This window comes from Octopus bimaculoides, chromosome 7 (genome assembly GCF_046866305.1).
Source record: "Octopus bimaculoides isolate indiv1 chromosome 7, ASM4686630v1, whole genome shotgun sequence".
Classification (NCBI taxonomy): domain Eukaryota; kingdom Metazoa; phylum Mollusca; class Cephalopoda; order Octopoda; family Octopodidae; genus Octopus; species Octopus bimaculoides.
Genome location: NC_142934.1, coordinates 37,523,008 through 37,545,272, shown reverse-complemented (window position 1 = coordinate 37,545,272; position 22,265 = coordinate 37,523,008). Strand labels below are relative to the sequence as shown.

General features: G+C 35.5%; 1 protein-coding gene across 5 annotated transcripts in view; it reads left to right on the top strand.

The window, feature by feature from the left end:
* The window catches only part of LOC149134668 (uncharacterized), a 79,638-nt gene that overhangs the window by 42,015 nt on the left and 15,358 nt on the right, over positions 1–22,265 (top strand). For 4 of the 5 annotated variants that reach the window (XR_016242610.1, XM_089355209.1, XM_089355208.1 and 1 more), the window contains exon 2: positions 11,526–11,694. Coding sequence is in view for 3 of the 5 variants with exons in the window: in XM_089355209.1 (XP_089211335.1) it covers positions 11,526–11,694 (169 nt within the window). In the remaining 2 variants the exon portion in view is untranslated. Of the gene's footprint in view, positions 1–9,675; positions 11,695–22,265 lie in introns of those variants that run through there. The other variant, XR_016242611.1, reaches the window with a different exon arrangement.

The following is a 22,265-nucleotide window of genomic DNA, read 5'->3' as shown; positions in this document are numbered from 1 at the left end:
ACTGGCTCCTGTAGGATTTTCGAGCGAGATCGTTGCCAGTGCCCCTGGACTGGCTTGTGCGGGTGGCACATAAAAGACACCATTTCGAGCGTGGCCGTTTTCGTGCGGGTGACACGTAAAAGCACCCACTACACTCTCTGAGTGGTTGGCGTTAGGAAGGGCATCCAGCTGTAGAAACTCTGCCAAATCAGACTGGAGCCTGGTGTTGCCATCCGGTTTCACCAGTCCTCAGTCAAATCGTCCAACCCATGCTAGCATGGAAAGCGGACGTTAAACGATGATGATGATGATGATGAAACCAACTGTAAATAAACATAAAGTTTGAATGTTCAAATTTTTCATTCTCTTTATTATCAATCTAAGTAGCCAGAAAAAACTGTAACATCAGATGCAAGTTAAAAGAGACTTATAAAATGCCTTGGTACTTTACATAGAAAAATTCAGAATCTGCTTGGATATTATATCCCTCCTCTTACTATATATATATATGTGTGTGTGTACATACATATATATATATATGTATATACCATATATACTCAAGTAATAGTCTATCTCATATAAAAGTTGACCCCCTATTTTTTGCCAAAAAATTGGAAATTTTCTATAGACCCCATATAAAAGTCGTCCCTAGTATTTCATGAACAACAGAACAACATTTGTAGGTCAAGGTACCATATTATCCTGTACATAGAAATAACATTGTTACAAAATTGTGTGGCTACCTTACTGTAGCCTGCTCTATAGGTGAAATGCTTGGTGCTTATAGTAAAATACCAATTAATAGTGAGCACTACACATCTGTTGTTGGGTGCTACATCACCATTACTAAAATGTATGCACAGGATATGCTGCAAGCCTGTATACATCTTCAAGTATAATAAACCTATGTCATACATTTGTTGTTTATGTGATGAGAAACGTGTTTTACAGACTGCACTATTGGCGAACACTGGCAAACGCCATTTAGTAAGCCTAAAAACATTCAATTAATCCCTAGATGAGTGGTTCCCATGTGACCTTATATTTTCCTTGCATCCAAATACAATAAACACATGCATTATACACTTGTCTGTTTACATGGTGAGAAATGTGTTTCACAGATAGCACTATTGGCAAATAACAGCAAACACCACTGTATGAATTCATACAGAGGCATGACTTTGGTAAGCCTAAAAACATTTAGTTAATTGCTAGATCAGTAGTTTGCAAACTTTTTTTGTCACGGAATCCTTTGACATTATTTTTAAAAGCGTGTAACCCCTGATAACTTTCAGAGAACTCTGGGGTTTTGTAGAACACACTTTGGGAATCCCTGCTCCAGATTAACAACGCTACACCATATGGACATTTACTGGTAACAGCTTATCAGAGCTACACAGTCACATTTATGGGTTTTGTTATTTACCAGGATGTGTGTTTTAATGCATAGAGTAGAAAAGATTATTACTGTAATTCATTGTGTTTTTGTTTTCACTCACTTAGAAATAAGTTGGGCTTCTGCTGATATGGTACATTGGATTCTAGCTTGAATTTCAGCCCTCAAAAGTAGTATCCATGTAATAATTGACCCCATAAATTTGACCTTAAAAAATAGTCTAAAAAATTTGACTTTTACATGAGTATATATATATATATATATATATATATATATATATATATGTAAATATATAAAAATAAAAAGATAAAGAGAGCAAAGGTAAGGTTGGAGAAGTATTTTATGGATAGAGTCTTACAGCTGTTTCTGGGAAGATCCAGTACTTCCCTTCATCGGAGACAGAAAAAATAAAGTAATCTATTATTATATTCATAGGCGGATATTTTTAGTATGAAGTGGTAAAGAGTCTGATGTGCTGAAAAAAAGAGAGAACAGTGGTAAAAATCCGTGTAGAAATCCATGCAAAGTAATCCTTGTGTGGATAATCCGGAAATTTATGTTGGAGCGAAAGTTGATATAGCATAGATAGCAGAGGTACATATATTCCATATTGCGATGGATTTTTGCTTATTTACTTGAAGAATGGCCAAGTCAAGTGAAAAGTGAGCGGTAATTAGATCAAGTCATGAAGACAGAATGTGAAAGGGGATAGAGGAGAGATAGAGGCGGAGGATGGTAGTGATATATTTATGGTCAGTTGGTCTTGACAGGGTAGAGGGGATGAGCATATAGAGCGAAGGAGGAATAGGGGGATGAGGTTAAAAGGTCTAGTGAGTAGGAAGGAATGCGTGTGTGTAGTATATAGGTGGTGGGGGTATGAGTGATGAACCAAGGACAGAGATAAAGGGAAGGGATGGGTAGGAAAGGTAGTTAGTAGTATCATATTTTAGGATGCTGCCAAGCCTATTTATAGACGGTGGAAAGGGATTGAAAGAAGTGACATAGTCTGTATGCGCAGGTGGTGTTCTTGTGAATTTGAGAATAGAAGAAATAGATTTGGTGGTATATGTGTGGTGAGATGATAGAAAGGAAATAATCCTATTCAAAAGATGGTGAAAGATGGATGTTTTTGCCAGGTTGAATAGGTTGCCTGTGGGGGGTTGTGTGATTATGTTGCGTGATCGTTTGTGCAATTTTGCTTTTATATATATATATATATATATATATATATATATATATATATATATATATATATATCTGTATGTATACAAACATATATATCTCAATAATACTAAAACTCTAGGGATGTTTGTGTGTAACTGAAATATTTCAGAAGTAGTGTATTTTATCTTAATTGTTTTTAGATATTTATTTTCATACTTACCTTCGGCAGTGCAGACAAATTTTTGAGACATTTGGACCTCTATTTAAATGATTAAACACAATTTTTGTTTGTTATTTCTTGACAAAAAGACATGGCTTGTCAGTCAACACAAACACACATCCACTATCTGTGACATGCACACACACTTAGTCTTTGTGCTTTCTAAGAAAAAAACATCAACTTTTTGATGTACATAATATTTTAATCATTTAGAAATATTTTTAACTGAATGTGATTTCATTATTTACCTTATTTACAATTGACGGATATTTGTCCTCATCTTCTTTGTTGTTAACACAATGTTTCGGCTGATATACCCTCCTGCCTTCATCACGTGTCTTGGGAAAATTTGGAACCTGGGTTCTCATTCCTAAGGTATTTTTCTATGATGTTATTATTATTACTGTTCAGTAGTTTTATTTTTATAACGTGCTTTCACTTCACTACCAAGCGCAGTTCTGTGTGTCTTGGGTATGTGCTGTGGTTTGCTGCGATGCTCTTATGGTTACTGTATTGAAAGTGTTTTGCGTAGGATGTGTGCAGTGCCCTGTAGTGCAATTTTCTGTATGTTATATATATTTGTAAGTCCTGGTGTTTTTGTTATGTATTTGTCGGAATATTTTTTTATTATACCTAAGGCACCTACTATGATAGGAATTGTTTCTGTTTTTAGATTCCACATTCAAGTTACCTCTATTTCCAGGTCTTTGTATTTTGAAAGTTTTTCCATTCCTTTTAGGGAAACGTTGTCATCTGCTGGTATTGATATTTCAATTAGAAAGCATTTTTTTTCTTCATGATCTTTGACAACTATATCTGGTCTGTTTGCCTTAATTTCTCTATCTGTGTGTATTGGCATATCCCAGAGTATGGTTACTTTCTCGTTTTCTGTGACCTTTTCTGGCATGTGTTTATACCATCTTTTTTCTGTTGTTATTCCATAGTGTTGGCATAGCTTCCAGTGTATATAGGTCCCAGCTCTGTCGTGTCTGTGAATATATTCCTTCTTAGCCAGGACTGGGCAGCCAGAGATAATATGATTTATTGTTTCTTGTCCATCTTCACATATTCTAGTTACTTGTTATGTTTCTTTTCATTATATGTTTTTGGTAATTTCTGGTGGGGTCTTGTGCAGCAGTTAAAAATCCTTCAGTCTCTGCTTTGAGTCCTGAGCTTCTCAACTATTGCTGGGATTTTTCTCTGTCTATTTCTTTTGCATTTAGTTTAGCCATCGTTTTATCATGGTCCGTTGCTGTTCTAGTTTTAGTTTGGATTTCATTTGTTTTATAGCTTTTGTTGTTTCTTCTTCTTCGTCTTCGAATTTGTTAGGTAGTATGATTTCTTGTTTGTATTTGTCAGCTTCCTTAAATACTGAAAACAGTTTTTTGTTTTGCTCGTTTTGTGGCTATTTGTATTAGTTTTCCTTGCTTCTGAAGTAGGTATTTTTGCAGTCCTATGGTGGTTATTTTATAATAGTTTTCCAGCTGTATAAGACCCCTGCCACCTTCTGTGCATTGTATATATAGCCTTTCTATGTCAGATTTTGGGTGGTGCATCCTATATCCTGTCATTATTTTTCTTGTTTTCCTGTCTATTTTAGATAGTTCGTTTAGTGTCCAGTTAAGGATATTGTAGCTGTAACTTATAATTGGGACAGCTAAAGTGTTAATACCTATTATCTTGTTTTTAGCATTGAGCTCTGTTTTTAGTATTGATCTAACTCGTCTATAGTACTCTTTCTTTATTTTTTCTTTCATTTGTGTGTGTTGTATCCTATCTAGTTGACTCCTAAATATTTGTATGGCTGGCTTTCGTCTAGTTTTCTTGTTTCATTGGCTTTATCTAGTGTGATGTTGCTATTTTTAACTAATTTTCCTCTTTTATTATTATTATTATCATTATTATTATTATTATTATTATCATCATTCAGGTCACTTCCTGGAATCAAACTTGGAATCTTGGGGTTAGTAGCCCGCGCTCTTAACCACTATGCCATTTTCTGTAAAAAAAACTTTTATTTATTTACTTTTGTTTTAAAGTGAAAGATGTGTGTATGTGTATATGAAATGGATGTGTGTGCATGTGAATTAAATTAATTAATTCAATTCAACCATAAATTTGCATGATTTTTATATCTCTGTATGAAATAATCGTCTGCATGAATTAAAATTCTCTTATATATTTTAACATCTTCTCTTCTCCATTTTTAACAAAATTGTTGAGTTTTATGGGATTTCTTTCCATAAATTCACAACACATTATATATATATATATATATATATAATACAAATAATATGTGAGTATATGCATATATACATACATGTATGTACATACCTACATCTACATGTATATACAGATGCATATCTGGGTACAAGATGTTACAAAAATACGTGGACAAAATGATAAGCAGAGTACAGAAAACACACAGGCCACATAGAGAACATTTCCTTCATCAGCTGCCACCATTCTAAAACTAAGCGTTTCGAAGAGTTAGGGCAGGACGCATTGTTAGAATGGCTCTTCCCGCGGAAACAAATTAAATTTGTAGTGCGGAGGAATATTGTGGTGAACAGAAAACATGACAGGAAAACGAAACAGTGAAAATAAACAAGAAGGGCTAGCAGGGTCAGAAGTGAAAAAATATATATGTTTACTGAATGCTGTGATGAGATGAACTGGAAAGGAGTGAGAAGTTCGTGCTGGCTTGGCAGTTGCCAAGATAAGAAAGGAGGCAGAAGCCGGACACACGTGACCAGCGAGGGGTAAGGAGAAAGAGTGGTAGAGAGAGAAAAAAAGGGGAGGAAGTAGAATATAGGTGAGCAACGAGAGAGAGAGATATAGTAGTGAAGGAGAGAGGCGAAGAACAACAGAAGGAAGAATGAGAGGGGGAGAAAGATACAAAGATAGATAGAGTCGCATCAGAAATATAAAGTTAAAACTTACTTGCAAAGATGACGCGTGCATTCGATCATGTAATAATACAAATAATATGTGAGTATATGCATATATACGTACATGTATGTCCATACCTACATCTGCCTGTATATACAGATGCATATATCTGGGTACAGGACGTTACAAAAAAACGTGGACAAAATGATAAGCAGAGTACAGAAAACACACAGGCCACATAGAGAACATTTCCTTCATCAGCTGCTACCATTCTAAAACTAAGCGTTTCATATATATATATATATATAACAAAACAAAAAATGAAACAAGAATGTAACAGGCAACAACAAAACATTGAGGCAGTCAGACGATACAAAAAATGACAAGAAAAAACAAGGACAGGCCATTCGGAGCTTTCAATCTTCAGTCGAGTACCAGATCATCTTTGCTTTTTGGCTGGTTACTGTTGAGACTGCTCTAATCTGGTCAGCCTCTAGGAAAATCTAAGCTAAGAGCACTAGATTCTTTGGAAGAAAGCAAGGTACACAGTTACAAATAGAAACAACAGGACATTAACAACAAGTGTCTTTCGACTAAAGACAAAATACATTAAGCTGGCATGTGTGGAAGTGAAGCCTTACAGGAAGAACATAGAAGATGAAAGTCATGGGAAGGAATATAAGAGATGTTACACAGATGGTAGTCAAACCAAGAAAGAAAGGTGAGGCTTGGCCAAACACCAGTCACATGGAAAGAGTTTGTTGAAGTTGGCAAATGTTCCAAGAATATTTGCCAACTTCAACAAATATTGCTGCTGCTGAATTTTACCCAAACAATCAGTTGAGAAAAACATCTCATGGAAGAATGTCATGGTTTACTACTACTACTACCAAGCCTAGTTCGGAGAAGAAATTGTATTATTAAACCCCTAGACATTTGGTTAACTCTTCATAACTACACAATAAATTATTATTCCATTAAATCTGAAATATAAAAACTTGGTTTATGTCTTCTCCTCCAACCCTCCACCTCTAAACATTATTTATAGCTTCATCTCAATAGTAGCATATTCTCCCTTCCTCTTACTGTATAAAAAAAAAGTTACATACCTAACACCCTGCTGCTGAGACCCCCTTCAGTCATAACTGACCATGGCATTGCACCTAGAAAGTTACCCAGGCAAGGTTGTTTATGGAAGACCAGCCGTCGTCCATGCATACTGACCTCCCCTCTCCATGCCACCAATGTTATCCAAGGGAAAGGCGATACAGCTTGGCACCAGTGACGTCGCAACTCATTTCTACAGCTGAGTGAACTGGATCAACGTGAAATAAAGTGTCTTGCTCAAGAACACAACACGCAGCCCAGTCTGGGATTCGAACTCACAACCACTCGATCGTGAGCTTGACGCTCTAACCACTGAGCCATGCGCCTTCACACCTAACACCCACCCACTATAATAATAAGTATATCTCTTTATGAAGGTTGTCAACATCAAATTCCACAATAGTGCATAACAAATGTAGCCTTACCAGTTGGAAAATTCCCTGAAGAAGGAGGTGGTGATACTAAATTAATAGAACTTAAATTCTATTACATCTTTTGCACCACTATGCCCCCAGAAATGACCATCAGATTTTAACAAATTATAAACCTCTATATAGAATTACAACATTTTCTACACTGTATATAATTTTAATATCATTTTTATTGTAAGTAGGACTATATCATTTTTATTGTAAGTAGGACTATATATTGTATGTTCTTAATATATTCTTAGCATATTTATATCTATGTATATTTTTAATGTATTTTTAATATGATTTTTTAAGTGTATTTATATATTTATATATCTATATACTTTTAGTACATGATTTTGTGCACATAATAATTTTACCACAGAATATATTTTAGTAACCTATCTTTTGTCTCTCATTATTTTTCCTATTTTCCTATGCCTCAAATATACTGAGTGCTTTGATGTGTCCCATATATATATATATATATATATATATATATATATATATATATATATATATATATATATATATAAAATGTTATCTCTTGAAAATAAATTATATATATATGTATGTGTATATATATGTGTAAATATTAGATATTATTCAAGCTAATATCGTGTTTCCTGTTTGCCACTTTAATTCCTCCACATCACAAATTTTATTTTAATTTGCTTTGCGGGAAGAGCTATTCTAATAATGCGTCCTGCCCAAACTCTTTGAAACGCTTAGTTTAGAATAGGGGCAACTGATGAAGGAAATGTTCTCTATGTGGCCTGTCTGTTTTCCTGTGTGTTCCTACTATTGTCCGACAAAAAGTTTGTTTTTCGTGCTTTGCTTATGTTCTCGTTTTTCATTTTGTCCACGTTTTTTTTTTGTGACGTCCTGTACCCAAATATGCATCTATATATACATGTAGATGTAGGTATGTACATACATGTACGTATATATGCATATACTCACATATTATTTGTGAGTGTTTATTGAGTGAAAACACCTAAAGCTCCACGAGGCTCCGGCAGGGGATGGTGGCAAACCCTGCTGTACTCTTTCACCACAACTTTCTCTCACTCTTACTTCCTGTTTCTGTTGTACCTGTAATTCAAAGGTTCAGCCTTGTCACACTGTGTCACGCTGAATATCCCCGAGAACTACGTTAAGGGTACACGTGTCTGTGGAGTGCTCAGCCACTTGCACGTTAATTTCACGAGCAGGCTGTTCCGTTGATCGGATCAATTGGGACCCTCGACGTCGTAAGCGACGGCGTGCCAACAACTCACATATTATTTGTATTTTATATATATATATATATATATATATATATATATATATATATATATATATAGTAACAAACTGAGGAAAAGAGATCCTTCAAAGCAGTGTGTTAAACATTTAATTCACTGGTTCATCAGTTGAATACCATATTAGTGTGGGTACAATGCATACAATTACAAAGATAAATTAAATAGAGAGATACTATTGACAATCCAATAATTTATTTATGTTATATTATTACATGATATACTATGAATAACATATTATATAATATAAACAATTATTAAAAAAAACATAAAAGGCTAACAAATTGTTTCAACTTATATACATTTTCTGATATACATACACAATAACAGTTCACTCATATATATAAGTCACTTCAGGGTCATAGTTTAATGATTGATGACTTTCTATCTATCTTTAAACCATGATCCTTATATATGTAACGGAACTATTATTGTGTATGTATATCAGAAAATGTATATAAGCTGAAACAAATTGTTGGCCTTTTATGTTTCTTTTAATAATTGTTTATGTTATATAATGTTATGTTATATTATATTCATAGTATATCATGTAATATTATAATATGAATAAATTATTGGATTGTCAATAGTCTCTCTCTATTTAATTTATCTTTATATATATATATATATATATATATATATATTCTTTTATTCTTTTACTTGTTTCAGTCATTTGACTGCGGCCATGCTAGAGCACCGCCTTTAGTCGTACAAATCGACCCCAGGACTTATTCTTTGTTAGTCTAGTACTTATTCTATCGGTCTCTTTTGCCAAACCGCTAAGTTACGGGGATGTAAACACACCAGCATCGGTTGTCAAGCGATGTTGGGGGGACAAACACACACACACACACACACACACACACATATATGTATACGACGGGCTTCTTTCAGTTTTCATCTACCAAATCCACTCACAAGGCTTTGGTTGGCCCGAGGCTATAATAGAAGACACTTGCCCAAGGTGCTACACAGTGGGACTGAACCCAAAACGATGTGGTTGGTAAGCAAGCTTCTTACCACACAGCCACTCCTATGCTTATATATATATATATATGTATATATATATATATATATATATATATATATAAACATGCATACATACATACATACATACATACATACATATATATATATATATATATATATATATATATATATATATATATATATATATAATGTGCGTGTGTGTGTGTGTGTGTGTGTATATAATTATGTTGTATTCCATTATGAATATATTAGCGTACAGTATAGAGCTCATCCACCTTCAGAATAACCCAATAGTACAGGTAGTATTATTATATACTTCGAATAAACAAATGTCCAATCATACTCTCTATTCCTGACTCCAATTTCTTCAATTATGTGTGTGTACATATGTGTATACACATGCACACACATGTGCACAAAAAAACAAACAAAAGGAATGCAGCTCTGATAATGGTCATAGTGAACAACTATTGAAGTGGTTGCAAGAAGCAACAAGAATTTCAGAAAAAATAAATAAATAAATGAGTGGAAATCGAACCAGTGAGTGTGTTAATTAGTAAGGCATTGAAACAGAATGACTCTCCCCAGATACAACAGAATATGCTTCAACACACAAATTCACATAAAGAATCTTGCAAACCAAATACAAAAACGAAGTATATGTATGTATGTGTGTGTGTATTTTACTGGGAAAGGCCGGTTTATGGGTTTGCCCTGTGTTTCCCACCTATAAAAGGTTTAATTAACTTCATGGCGTATCGTCAGGCCCCAAGACCTGTTGGCCTCAGACCTCTGGCCTAGTAAAAAACATAGCATCTAGCTTTATTTTCTTCCTCTTAACACCTTGAATGGGGATTTTATTCTAAACACTTCTAAATTTTGAATACCTTCATCTCAGGAATTGTCTCAGGTTTTCATCATATACTTGGTAAAGCCCTTTGTTTAATTTCCATGATTTACTTATAAGAATTCTTTGAATCTGTGAAGCTTGTCTTCACACCATTCACTGTTATCCAGTGCTTAAATTATTCAGTGCATTATCAAATATTTAGATAGTTAATTTATCACATATTTGTATCACATTCATATTTAATTTTAGTCTTCTTTGGGGGTATATTTATTTTTGTAATGTTAAGAAGTACATTGTTTTATGTGTCAAAACAGAATAGTCAGGATTAGAACACAGGTTTTGAAATAAATGTTATAAACAGTTTGTTATGATTTAACCGAGATTACAATATATTTTAATGTAGATCAAATAGAAATGAATTAGTTTTTATGAAGCTCTCTGAGTAAGTGCTTAGTAATTTTGTGAAGGGAGATAATTTACTATAATGCAGACTGCACAAAATTCCATATTGCCAGATATAAGCTGAGAATCAACACCTTTCAAGACCTTTCATTTTAATGCTGTAACTCTTTAAGGAATATAAAAGGCTCTTATCTTGAGGATAGAGATATTATCACATTTACTGCTTGTGATGTGTTCACAGATAAATATTTCACTTTGTTTCTAGTAAAGCTATGTGAATTCATTTCTTTCAGAAGTAATTTGATGGTTTGTGTCATTTTGATTATTAGAATCATTAGCCCACCAGACATAATGCTTACTTGCTATTTCTTCTGGGTTTATGTTCTGAGTTCAAATTCCACCAAGGTCGACTTTGCCTTTCATCTTTTTGGGGTCAGTAAAATAAGCACCATTTGAGCACTGGGGTTGATGTAATCAACTTTCCCTTTACCCCACAGTTTCAGGCCTTGTGCTTATAGTGGAAAAAATTATTATTATTATTATTATTATTATTATTATTATTATTATTATTATTATTATTATTATCATCATTATTATTATTCATTTCATTGATTGTATCCTTTCAAAGGTCAAATGAATTTTCAAGAAATTTTCACCAAACTCCAACCATCAAAGAAATAAATAAATAAAAACAAAAACAAAAACAATGGAAAAAATTTTAATTTTATAGATATCAATTGATATTTTTAAAAGTCTCTTACCTTCTTTACTTGCTTAGCATATCATGTTATATTCCTTCTTTGTTTCCAAATAGCTCTGGCAATGTAAGACATAATTTTGAATTCCTTGATAGTAAATGGCGCAACAAAACAGGGATGCTGACTCGAAGTGCTGCGAGAGACATTTATAAGACAGCTGACAAAGTTGGTGATCTTAAATATCCATGCAAAAATATGTACCAAACTTCTAGGGATATAGAGCCAGTAAGTTAGCTGTGCCACCTTTACAAATTTCCAAGCTTTTCATTTTGCTATGCTAAACATGTGTTGCTACTGTGTTGTCACATACTTGTCTGTGTAAATGTTTTTTTTTGTGTGTGTGTGTGTGTGTGTTAATTGTAAACAGTAACAGCTTGTTTAAACAATATTTTGAAATTATTATATTTCACCTGAAATATTACAATTTTGGGGACCAAAGAAATTTCAGGATTGTACTTGTCTAACAAGTAATTTGATCTGAGATGGTGTGTTGAAACAAAATCATTTACTGTGCGAAACACACATTTTAGCCATTCATAAACATAAAAATTGTTAACGTCACTTAATCATTTATTGATTTGTTGTCAAAATTGTCATTGCATTATCTGCAACCTGTTCACTGAGACAGTTCCAAATGTCAAATCTGGTGTCAAATATATTTGACACAAAATATTAAATAACTGAGCGAAGTTAACAGTTTTTTTATTTTTGTCTTTCACACCATAGTTGCTATTTGAACTAATTCTACTGAAAACATATATAAAGTGTGGGTGTCTAACTTTGGTAATAATTTCTCAATTTTGTGTATAGTTATACATGGTAATTATAAAGAAAAAAGAAAAGAATACTTTAACTTACTGTGAATTACCAATCTCAGGATAGCCATTGCTGAGTTGAAAAACTTTGTTGCTTTTTTTGCCTTTGCTTATGCATCATTATTTATGACCATTTCTTCATCAAATACAAGAAAGATTACTAGTGGCAGAGATTTCAAATAAACCATACACTGAATTAAAAACAGCAACAAAAACTAAATGATCTTTTTCTTCCTTCTTATTCTTTCTCTTTCTCTGATTGTGTGAGTGTGCATGTGCACACGTATGTGCATGCATGTGTGTATGTATGCGTGTAGTTGTATAAATATGTATTAATCCCTGTATTAGGAAACTATGTTGTCATATTTCCAGTGAGCTCATCTGTGGTTTACGCTTATAAACATGCGTGCGTGCACACACACACACATCACACACTCACAATACATAGTTTAAATGTTCTTTGTAATTACCAATTTTAGCTCTATTTTCTGCATGCTTGATGTGGATACACTTTTACCCTGATCTATTTGTTCGCTGTTGTAATACACCTTCTTCTTGATGGTCACTGTTCTCCAATACCTTTGTCTTGATGTTCACAATTCTTATACACTTTTGCCTTGATCTTATTTGTTCACTATCCTCATGTCTACAGTCTCCTTTTAACATTAGTTTGTTATTTCTGCTAGTAAATCATTTTTCCATGATAAAAGAGATTGGACAGGTCTGTAATGCAGCTTTCCTTTCATAATTCTTCAATCCATGCAAACTATTCTTTAAAGACTTGTCCTGAAGAATGTCCTTACTACTTATTCTCCAATTCTTCCTTGGTTTAACTCTATCATAGGTTACCTTGCCATAACATGTTTTCTTCAAATGTGCATCATTCTTTGACATTTACACTTCAAAACCAGCATAGTTATCTCCCCTGTATACATGTACTAATTCCTTTGATTTCTGGTAATTTTCTGAACTTTCACACTGAACCATTCTTATAAAATAATACTTCACATCCAACATAACCTTCTCTGTTCTAGTCATTATCTGCACTCACTTCCTATGTTTCACTGCTGGTGTTGCAGTATCATTCTTCTTGACTCCATATGTTTCTAAATTTACTAAATTCACTTCCTAGACTTATATATAAATATATATCCAAATGTGTTTAGTCACACTGTGAAATTACTGCCATGTGGGTTCTTTTACTCCTTTTCAATGAGAATCAACCTGACTGGTTTCACTATCTCTCCAGCTGATCAGTGCTCACTACATAAAAAAGGATTCCATATTCATAACCCTGAAGTGATAGTCTAGTAATTATTGTTGGCTGTCACCCTTTATACCCTTTTATCAATGGCACATTTTTATTCACATTTTCATAAGTTACTTTTTGTTACCATGTCTCAGTATCATGGGATAGATAAGTACTCAAGTCAGGATGAGGTGTAAGAACAATGAAACCAGTTTTGATAAGCTACCAAGATATATATATATAAGACACTTTATACTTATTTAGGGTTTATATTGTAATACCATGTATGTAGAGAGAAACCCTTAGTATCATTCTCAAAGCTACCTTCCATTTAATGCTGATAACTATGGTATCACATTTTCTCATTCACTACTTAGAATATCAATGAGCTTTTAAATCTTTGCTATTAATTTTTCTAGTGGTACATACCTTTCTGACTGGCAGTGATCTAATTAGATTAATTATATGAGCAATAATTAATAATTAATGAACCAATTAAAAAACTAGATACAACTTCACAGTTTTTTACTTTTTATATCACATTTTATGATGAATAGCATCATTGATTACAGGTTTCATATGGGTTGATTACTTCTTTCCTTCATTTATGATGGGGAGAGTGACAAGGGAATGTCTGTGCAACTCAGATAGAACAAATATTATGGAGGCATTTATTCATAATTGTTGGTTTATTGGTTTTGTTTTTGATGCTTATATGTGAATACATTACTAGTCTAAAGTATATATGACTCACTGATGAATGATATATATATTTATATAGATATGCGTTAGTGAAAGATACAGACACATACACTGTATGTGTATATAAATGTGTGTGTGAATATGAGAGAGAGAGAGGTCGCTCTTGGCCGCTACTGGTAACATGTAGCCCAGTACAACCTGTTGCATGGTTGAGTCATCAGCAACTAAACTAGCAACCCCATCAAGTTTGCTTGGTGAGGAGGGTGATTGTTGAACACCCTGCAGGACAGAAAATAAGACCTGTCAAAGGGCAGAAGAGCTCATGTGCAGTCAACAGCCATCCAACAATATGTGTGCATGTATATATGCGCAGGAAGGTGGAAATACCTGGGTTGGTGTCCAGGTACATGGTTGGTCCACTGGGAGTGGGAGACCCATTCTGTTGTTGCCACATCTGTCTAGGAGAGGGAAACTCTGAGAGAAAACCTGCAACATTGACAGTGATATAGACTATTTCTTCTTTTCGAATTTATGTTGTCTATGTTCAGAGAGTGGGATTGGATTTGTGCAAGTCTTTTCCCCACTATAAAAAATCGTCATACACAGGCATCACTTGAAATAAAGTAAAACCTATCACAAAAATGGCTGGTTGTAGCCTTCACATATGTAGGACTTTCAATCAGGCAATAGCAATACTCAAACACAAATTTGCAGCCATCATATGTGTGTGTGTGTGTGTATATATATATATATATATATATATATATATATATATATATATACAAATTAAAAGGGTAAAGGATTATCAATTTATTAATTAATAAATCAATTAACAATTAACAATTTTTACCAAGCCCATCGGTATGAAAAGCACCATTATTGGTGGAGAACTTATTTAAAAGCTCATATATATTTATAAATATAATTAAGGGATCAGCAGATATTTGCTTCACCATATACCGAAGTTCAGAAATAGCAGCTAAAAAAGCTGAGAATCCCATCTGCTGATCCCTTAATTATATTTATATATATATATATATATATATATATATATATATATATATATACTAGCAGAGATACCTGGCGTTGCCCGTGTTACATGCAATTGAAAAATGAGACTTTTCTGTTATATTTTCTGTAAGGAACTGGAATACATATGATTCGAATTTCATCAAAATTGCACATGAAGGTTCTTTCCCTCTTTACACACCCTAAAAAAATTCTAATCATGAGACATGTATCCCATACTATTGATCTTTATGCGCATATTCCAAAATTTCAGTCTTCTGGAACCTGTAAAAAAGATTTTGCTCCTGCAAAATGGAGCTCATGGAGCTCTAAAATGTGGGAATGAAGGCCCCTATTGGGGGTGGGGGTGTTAATGTCAACCAGAGAAGTTGAATTGTTGGGAATGTTTTTACTTGGATCTTATAGTATGCCTGTATATATGTGAGAGTATAGTCTCACTTTAATAGTTTCAGTATAAAATTGAAAATATTAAAGTGAAAATATTTGAAATTACAGTAGCGACATGTTATTGTTTCACTTTTGACAGGTAATACTGAAATAGTGGAATAGTTTCAGTGTTAGAGTGAAAGTATCTGACATTACAGTAGAGTGATGTTATTGTTTCATTTTTGACACATAATACTGAAATAGTGGAGGAGATAAGATATTGCTATGGGCTCGAACTATGCAGGAAGTTAAAAATTTTTTTGGCCTAAGACACTACATGGACCTTAAAAGAATTTTGCTCCTGAAAAATGGAGCTCATGGAGTTGAAAATTGGTGATGGGTGTATTAATATCAACCAGAGAAGTTTAATTGTTGGGAATCTTTTTAACTTGTGTGTAATATGTATTGTTTGAATTTCTTTAAAATAGGAAATATATGTATGTTCACTGGGTTTGTAAAAGAGAGCAAAGCTACAGGAAAGCAAAAGACGAATGATCATGATAATCAGTCAGCTACCGTAGCCTAGTCGTTACTACTCCCCAATGTAGGATTCCTCACCATACAGGTGACAGGTACAGCTTTAAGATGCATTATGGATCTATAGCAATTGGAAGGGCATGACTCAATAGAAAAAACAATGTGTGACGTTTGGAGTAAAGGGAAATGAAAGTGTCGCCTCTTGAGTTTGCAAATGACCACTCTACCGATAGGTAACTGGGCAGAAAATATTTACAATCAATAAATGTCTTAGAACAACCAGTCACTCATCTGGGAAGGCCTTGAAATCAATGTTACCAACTGGGGACTATATGTGTCGCAGTGGTAATAAAAAGACTCAAAGGAGGTCTGCAACGAAATAATTTTACTTATCACTTTGCAAGTGAATCAGTGGAGGCAAAGATGAGTCTCATTTACTTGACAATTTATGCACCACGTTGCAGAAATCACAATGTAAGTATATCTGAAAGGATAGTCTTACACTGTTGTACCGTTGAATTACAAATAATGCTCATCTGTTATGTTCGGGTGACCCTATAGCTACCAATGGTACAACTGTATTCGTCTTTGCTTTGGAAAAATGACTAAACTGTGGGTGTGAAGTCCCCATGAAGGGGTCTTTGTAACTTCTAAGAAGAAAAAATTTTAGAAATATTACTTTATTTGTGTGTAATCTGTATGGTTAAAATTTCATCAACATCAAAAATATATGAATTTTCATGGGGGTTATGGCCATTATGCATAGAATATAATTTCCAAATTTCTTAAAGATCCATTCAATACTTTTGACGTAGTTTTGGATAAGAAAACAAATGACTAATGTGTGTCTTTGTGTGTGTGTGTATGGGTGTATATATGTATAGATATCTGTATGCATTTATTTATGTGTACATATTAGATGTACACCTATCTATATACATCTACACATATGTATACATATACATGTATGCATATAGATCTATATCTATATATATATCTATACATATACATGTACATATACATGTATATGTATACATATACATCTCTCTCTCTCTCTCTCTCTCTCTCTCTCTCTCTCTCTCTCTCTCTCTCTCTGTATATATATATATATATATATACATACACACACCATTAAAGTGAAAGTATCTGTCATTACAGTATCGAAATGTGATTGTTTCAGTTAGTGGAATAGTTTCATTTTTAAAGTGAAAGTATTTGACATGAGTGTTTTTGTTTCACTTTTGACACGTAATACTTAAATAGTGGAGGAGATATGATGTTGCTGTGGGCTCGAACTATGCAAGAAGTTAAAAAATTTTTTTGACTAAAACACAACCGGAACCCTAAGTAAGACATGTGTAAAATTTGAATGAAATTAGTTGTGTAGTTCTCGAGTTTTAGGGAAACACACACACACACACACACACACACACACACACACACACACACACACACAGACACACATTCTCATTTTTATATATATAGATTAATTACTGGTGAAGATTAGTTTATAGGGTTACTCTGGGTTTCTCGCCATAAAGGGTACTTTTATGGCATATCTTCAGACCCTAAGATCTGTTGGCCTATGGCCTTTTTAGAATATGGAGGGGGAATGATATAAATATATCCCTTTGGTGCTAGTCATCAGCTTCGGCTGTGTTATTCTTCTTCAGGCACATGACCTGTTGGCTATGAGGGTAAAAGATAGGGGGTTATCCCCTGCTCTCATCAGCAACCAATTTCCAGCTGCGGTGTAATTATTGCTATTATGCAGTTCCCAAAATGCTAACAGGAATCTTTCTGAAATGCAAGCATGGCCTGAAAATCTCCATTCTGGAGTTCAGTATGGTCCCTGGTAGTGCGAGTCTTTCATGATTTCCATGTGTTCAGTTATGCATAGCTTGCAGTTTTTTGTTCTATTGATGTACGGACCCAGACGGTGGATGATTTTCCATGATATTGAGTATGCAATTCCATCTTCCTTCAGCTACCAAATATGGTTTGCTAGTGATGTTACATATCTCCTTTCCAGGACCCTAAAGGAGGATCTATGGTTGGAAAGACGTTTCTGAAAGGAAGTTCCCACTCATCCAATGTATTTCCTTGGATGCATGGAGTTGGTGTTGTGCCAACTATTGTTGTTGTTGTTGCTACCACTGCTGCTGTCAGTGCCACTGATGTTGCTATTAAGTCTGCCAACGCTGATGTTGCTGCTGTTGTTGCTGCTACTGCTGCCACTGTCGACAATATTCCCTGTTATTGTTGCTGGTGCTGTCGATGATGATGTTGCTGGGGTTGATGAATATGCTGCTGCTATTGTTGTTGCTGGTGCTGTCGTCGGCGATGACGTTGTTGCCCCTCCCCCCCTTGATGTTGGTGATTGCGAAGGTGAGGGTGATGGTGGCATTGGTAATGTTATTGCTGGATGTGGAGGGGGTGCTGTTGATGTTACCATTGTAGCCGAAGGTGTTACCATAAATGTTATTATTACTATTATTGTTATCTTCACCGGTGATGGGGGTTCCATTTCTAATTGACAGGGCTACTGTTATTCATGTCTATGCTGGTGTCTCTGCTAGGGGTGCTGTTGGAGCAGCAGCTGATATAGTTTGGTCTGTTACTGCTGCTATGAAAGCTGTCACTGGGTATACTGTCCTGTCTGCTATTTGTAAGGCTGGTATTGGAGGCAATGTCACTGTGGTCAATGTTAGTGATGGTGATGGTGGTGGCATCGGAAGTGTAATCAGCACTGTTGGTGTTGGTGCCGTTAATGTTGGTAAGGCTGTTTGCGGTGGTGCTGGCAGCGGTGGCGGCTCTGTTGATGGCTCTGTCCTTGTGTCTATGGCTGCTATGGTTTCTGCTGGTGGAATTGGTAGGGCTTGCCCGCACTTTGGCTTGATAGATGACACCTTTGGTTTTGAAGTAGCTTTCTACTGGGCAATTGTTGCAGATCCTGCATGAACAACCAACCTCTTCCCATTGCTTAGGAGTGCTAACTAAGATTCTCTTGATGCTAGGGGCACGGCTAAATAAGACCCTAACATTGTGCCTGTTGAAAATGGGGGCATGCCTATGGGAGGTAGTAAAGTGTTTGTCTATCAATTTTAGGAAAAGTCAGTTTACAGGCATTATAGTATTAAGGAGGGGTGCAAACCAAATTGTATTTCTGTGGTGTTTCCTTCTGCGGGTGTCAGGTTCCAGCATATAGGAGATGCAGTCCTTGGACCTACTGGCAGCTTGGGCCTAGTTATTGTATGGAGCTGCCACATCAACGGCCTCTTGGTTAGTGAAAAGGCTTGAAATCCTCTTACTAACACCCTTTACCAGGCACTTGAACATGATGGGTGGGTGGCATGAGGCTGTGTTGATGTATGTTAGCTTCTCATTTGGTTTGCGGTAGGGCCTGTAGGTACTGGAGCTCAAGTTCAGCACGACATCTAAAAAGTCTGCTGTGGTGAGGTTGGTCTCTATGGTGATCTTCAATCCCATGGAGCCAAGTATGCTGATAAAGTCCTTCCTAAGCCTATCTAGTGTGTGGCCGCTTGCTCCCCTAGAGATGGCCAGCGCATCATCCCTGTAGAGCCCAAAGAGGACAGAGGGGAATTTTTTCCTAAGGGTGTCCATGATATACAATCCTATGAGGTCGCACATGTCCGCACTGTCATAGGCTCCCATTGCTACATCAAAGGAGCTCATGGGGTCAGATTGCTTGACCCATGCCAAACCTTTGTTAAACAGTATTATTTTCCTGGCATGCATAATAATTTCTATGTCCCTGTCACTAATATCAGTGATGCCCCTAATGAAAGAAAGCGCTTTGGTCAGTAACCCTTTCGATATAGATGGATAAAAATTGGCTATATCAAATTGGGTGAACCTTGCTCTACCTTTACCCTTGTTGGCGTTAAACCATGCGGTCACTTTGCTGGTGCTATGCCACAAGGAGATGTTAGTGACCCTTCTTATGGTGTTGTTGACATCTTGCAAAATATGTTTGCTTGCTAGACTGATCTCGGATTTGGCCAGGTTGTTCAGGCGGCACTTAAGGCAAAACTTGGTTTGTGATCTTTTATGGTGATGAAAGCATTTCTTTTAACTAGGATTTCTACCCTGTCTCCTATCTCTAAATTGTTAGCTAATTTTTTAGCCTCACTGTTGACGTCTCTATATGTATGAGTTGGGGATTGCGTGTCCGTAAGATTGTGTAATGTTATTTTCTAGTAGCCTATTGTATTCTATGGTGCCTAATCTATAAATGGTCTTTGTCTTATTAGGGACCTATCTGAGTTTTTTAATGTCCTAATGTTGGCACAGAGCTTACGTTGGAAGGAGGAAGAGGACTTATGGAATTTCAGTTTTGGGATAATTCCTATGAGGTCCGCTTCGAAGGGTTTGAGGTTTTTAATTCTGGGTAGGTGTTTCCTTGAACTAATGCTATAGTTATTCCCCCCCCCCCCCGGGCCTGTTGCGGCTAGGTCGTAGTGGAAAGCTTTCCATCTCATATGCCTAATCACATCCATAATCTTCTCCAGTTACATTCGGGTGTAAAGTTCATTGGACAGCATGTGGATGTTTTTAGAGTATCCAAGGTCAAATCATTCCATATTTAAGGGGCTTGTGGCCTCCGTAAAAATGTAGAAGCGCTGCACTGGTTAGCTATTTGGCAGAGACCATGAGGCCACCATGAAAATCTCCAGCCAGGTAGCGGAAAACTTGATATCATGGAAAATCTTCCATCATCTGGGTCTGTACATAAATGGAACGAAATGTTGCAAGCTATGCGTAGCCAAATGCATGAAAATCCTGAAAAGCTCATGCATACCAGGGACCATACTGAACTCCAGAATGGAGATTTTCAGGCCGTGCTTGTATTTCAGAAGATTTCTGTTAGCATTTTGGGAACTGCATAATAGTGATAATAGCAGTATTAGTGATAATTACACCACAGCTGGAAATTGATTGCTGATGAGAGCAGGGGATAACCCCCTACCTTTTACCCTCATAACCAACAGGTGGTGTGACTGAAGGAGGACGACACAGCTGAAGCCGATGACCAGCACCAAAGGGAGATAATCCCCATTCTTTATATCCATATCATTCCCCCTCCAAATTTTAAAGAAGCCATAGGCCAACAAGTCTTAGGGTCTGAAGATACGTCATAAAGGTACCATTTATGGCAAGAAACCCAGAGTAACCCTATAAACTGGCCTTCACCAGTAATTAATAGAGACTGCTCTACTTCTTAAAGTGTGCCTCTTCTCCGGATTTATGTTTTTCTAAAAAGACAATATATATATAAAATTATATATATATATACATGTCTGCATTAGTGAAAGATACACACACATACAGTATATGTGTATTTAAATGTGTGTGTATGTATATTCCAAATTTCACTCATAAACCTTGGTCAACTTAAGGCTATGGTAAAACACACTTAGCCATAGTGCCATGCAGTGCATTCAAACCCAGAATCTTGTAGCTGTACCAAAACAAGCATCTTAGTCATAGCAGTATGCTCACACTCATATCAATTCAGTCAGAAATGGGTAACAGTTTTCTGTTTGGCAACAGAATGAAATTTGATTTTAGAAATTTGTTGGAGAATATCAGCTCATCACCACAGCTCTGGAAATCTGGTTCTAGTTTTGGACATAATTGTGTAAATAAGAATGAGAAAGAAGGAGAGACATGTGAACATTTGTGTAGATTTCTCTTGTTTTCTGTAAGTCTTGTTTGCATTTTCAGTTGTTGGATCTTTTTCTGTACTTACTAATCTGGACGATTATTAGAGAGAGAATGCTAGATTTGGTAGAACATGAAACAGCAGAATAGATTTTGGAAAAGCATGAGACAAAATGCCTTGAAGTTTATTGTTGGATGATTTTATGTTCTGAATTCAAGTTCTGCCTGTGGTCAGGTCAGCTTTTCATCCTTCCAAGGTCAAGAAAATAATTGTCAGTCAAATGGTCGGAGATATAATTGACTTTACCCACCCAAAAATGTGCTGTTGGTACCTAAATCATCATTCATCTTCAGATTGTAAAATGGTAGAGTAGATATGGGTTCTTTTGTTTGTTTGTTTTTACTACAAACTC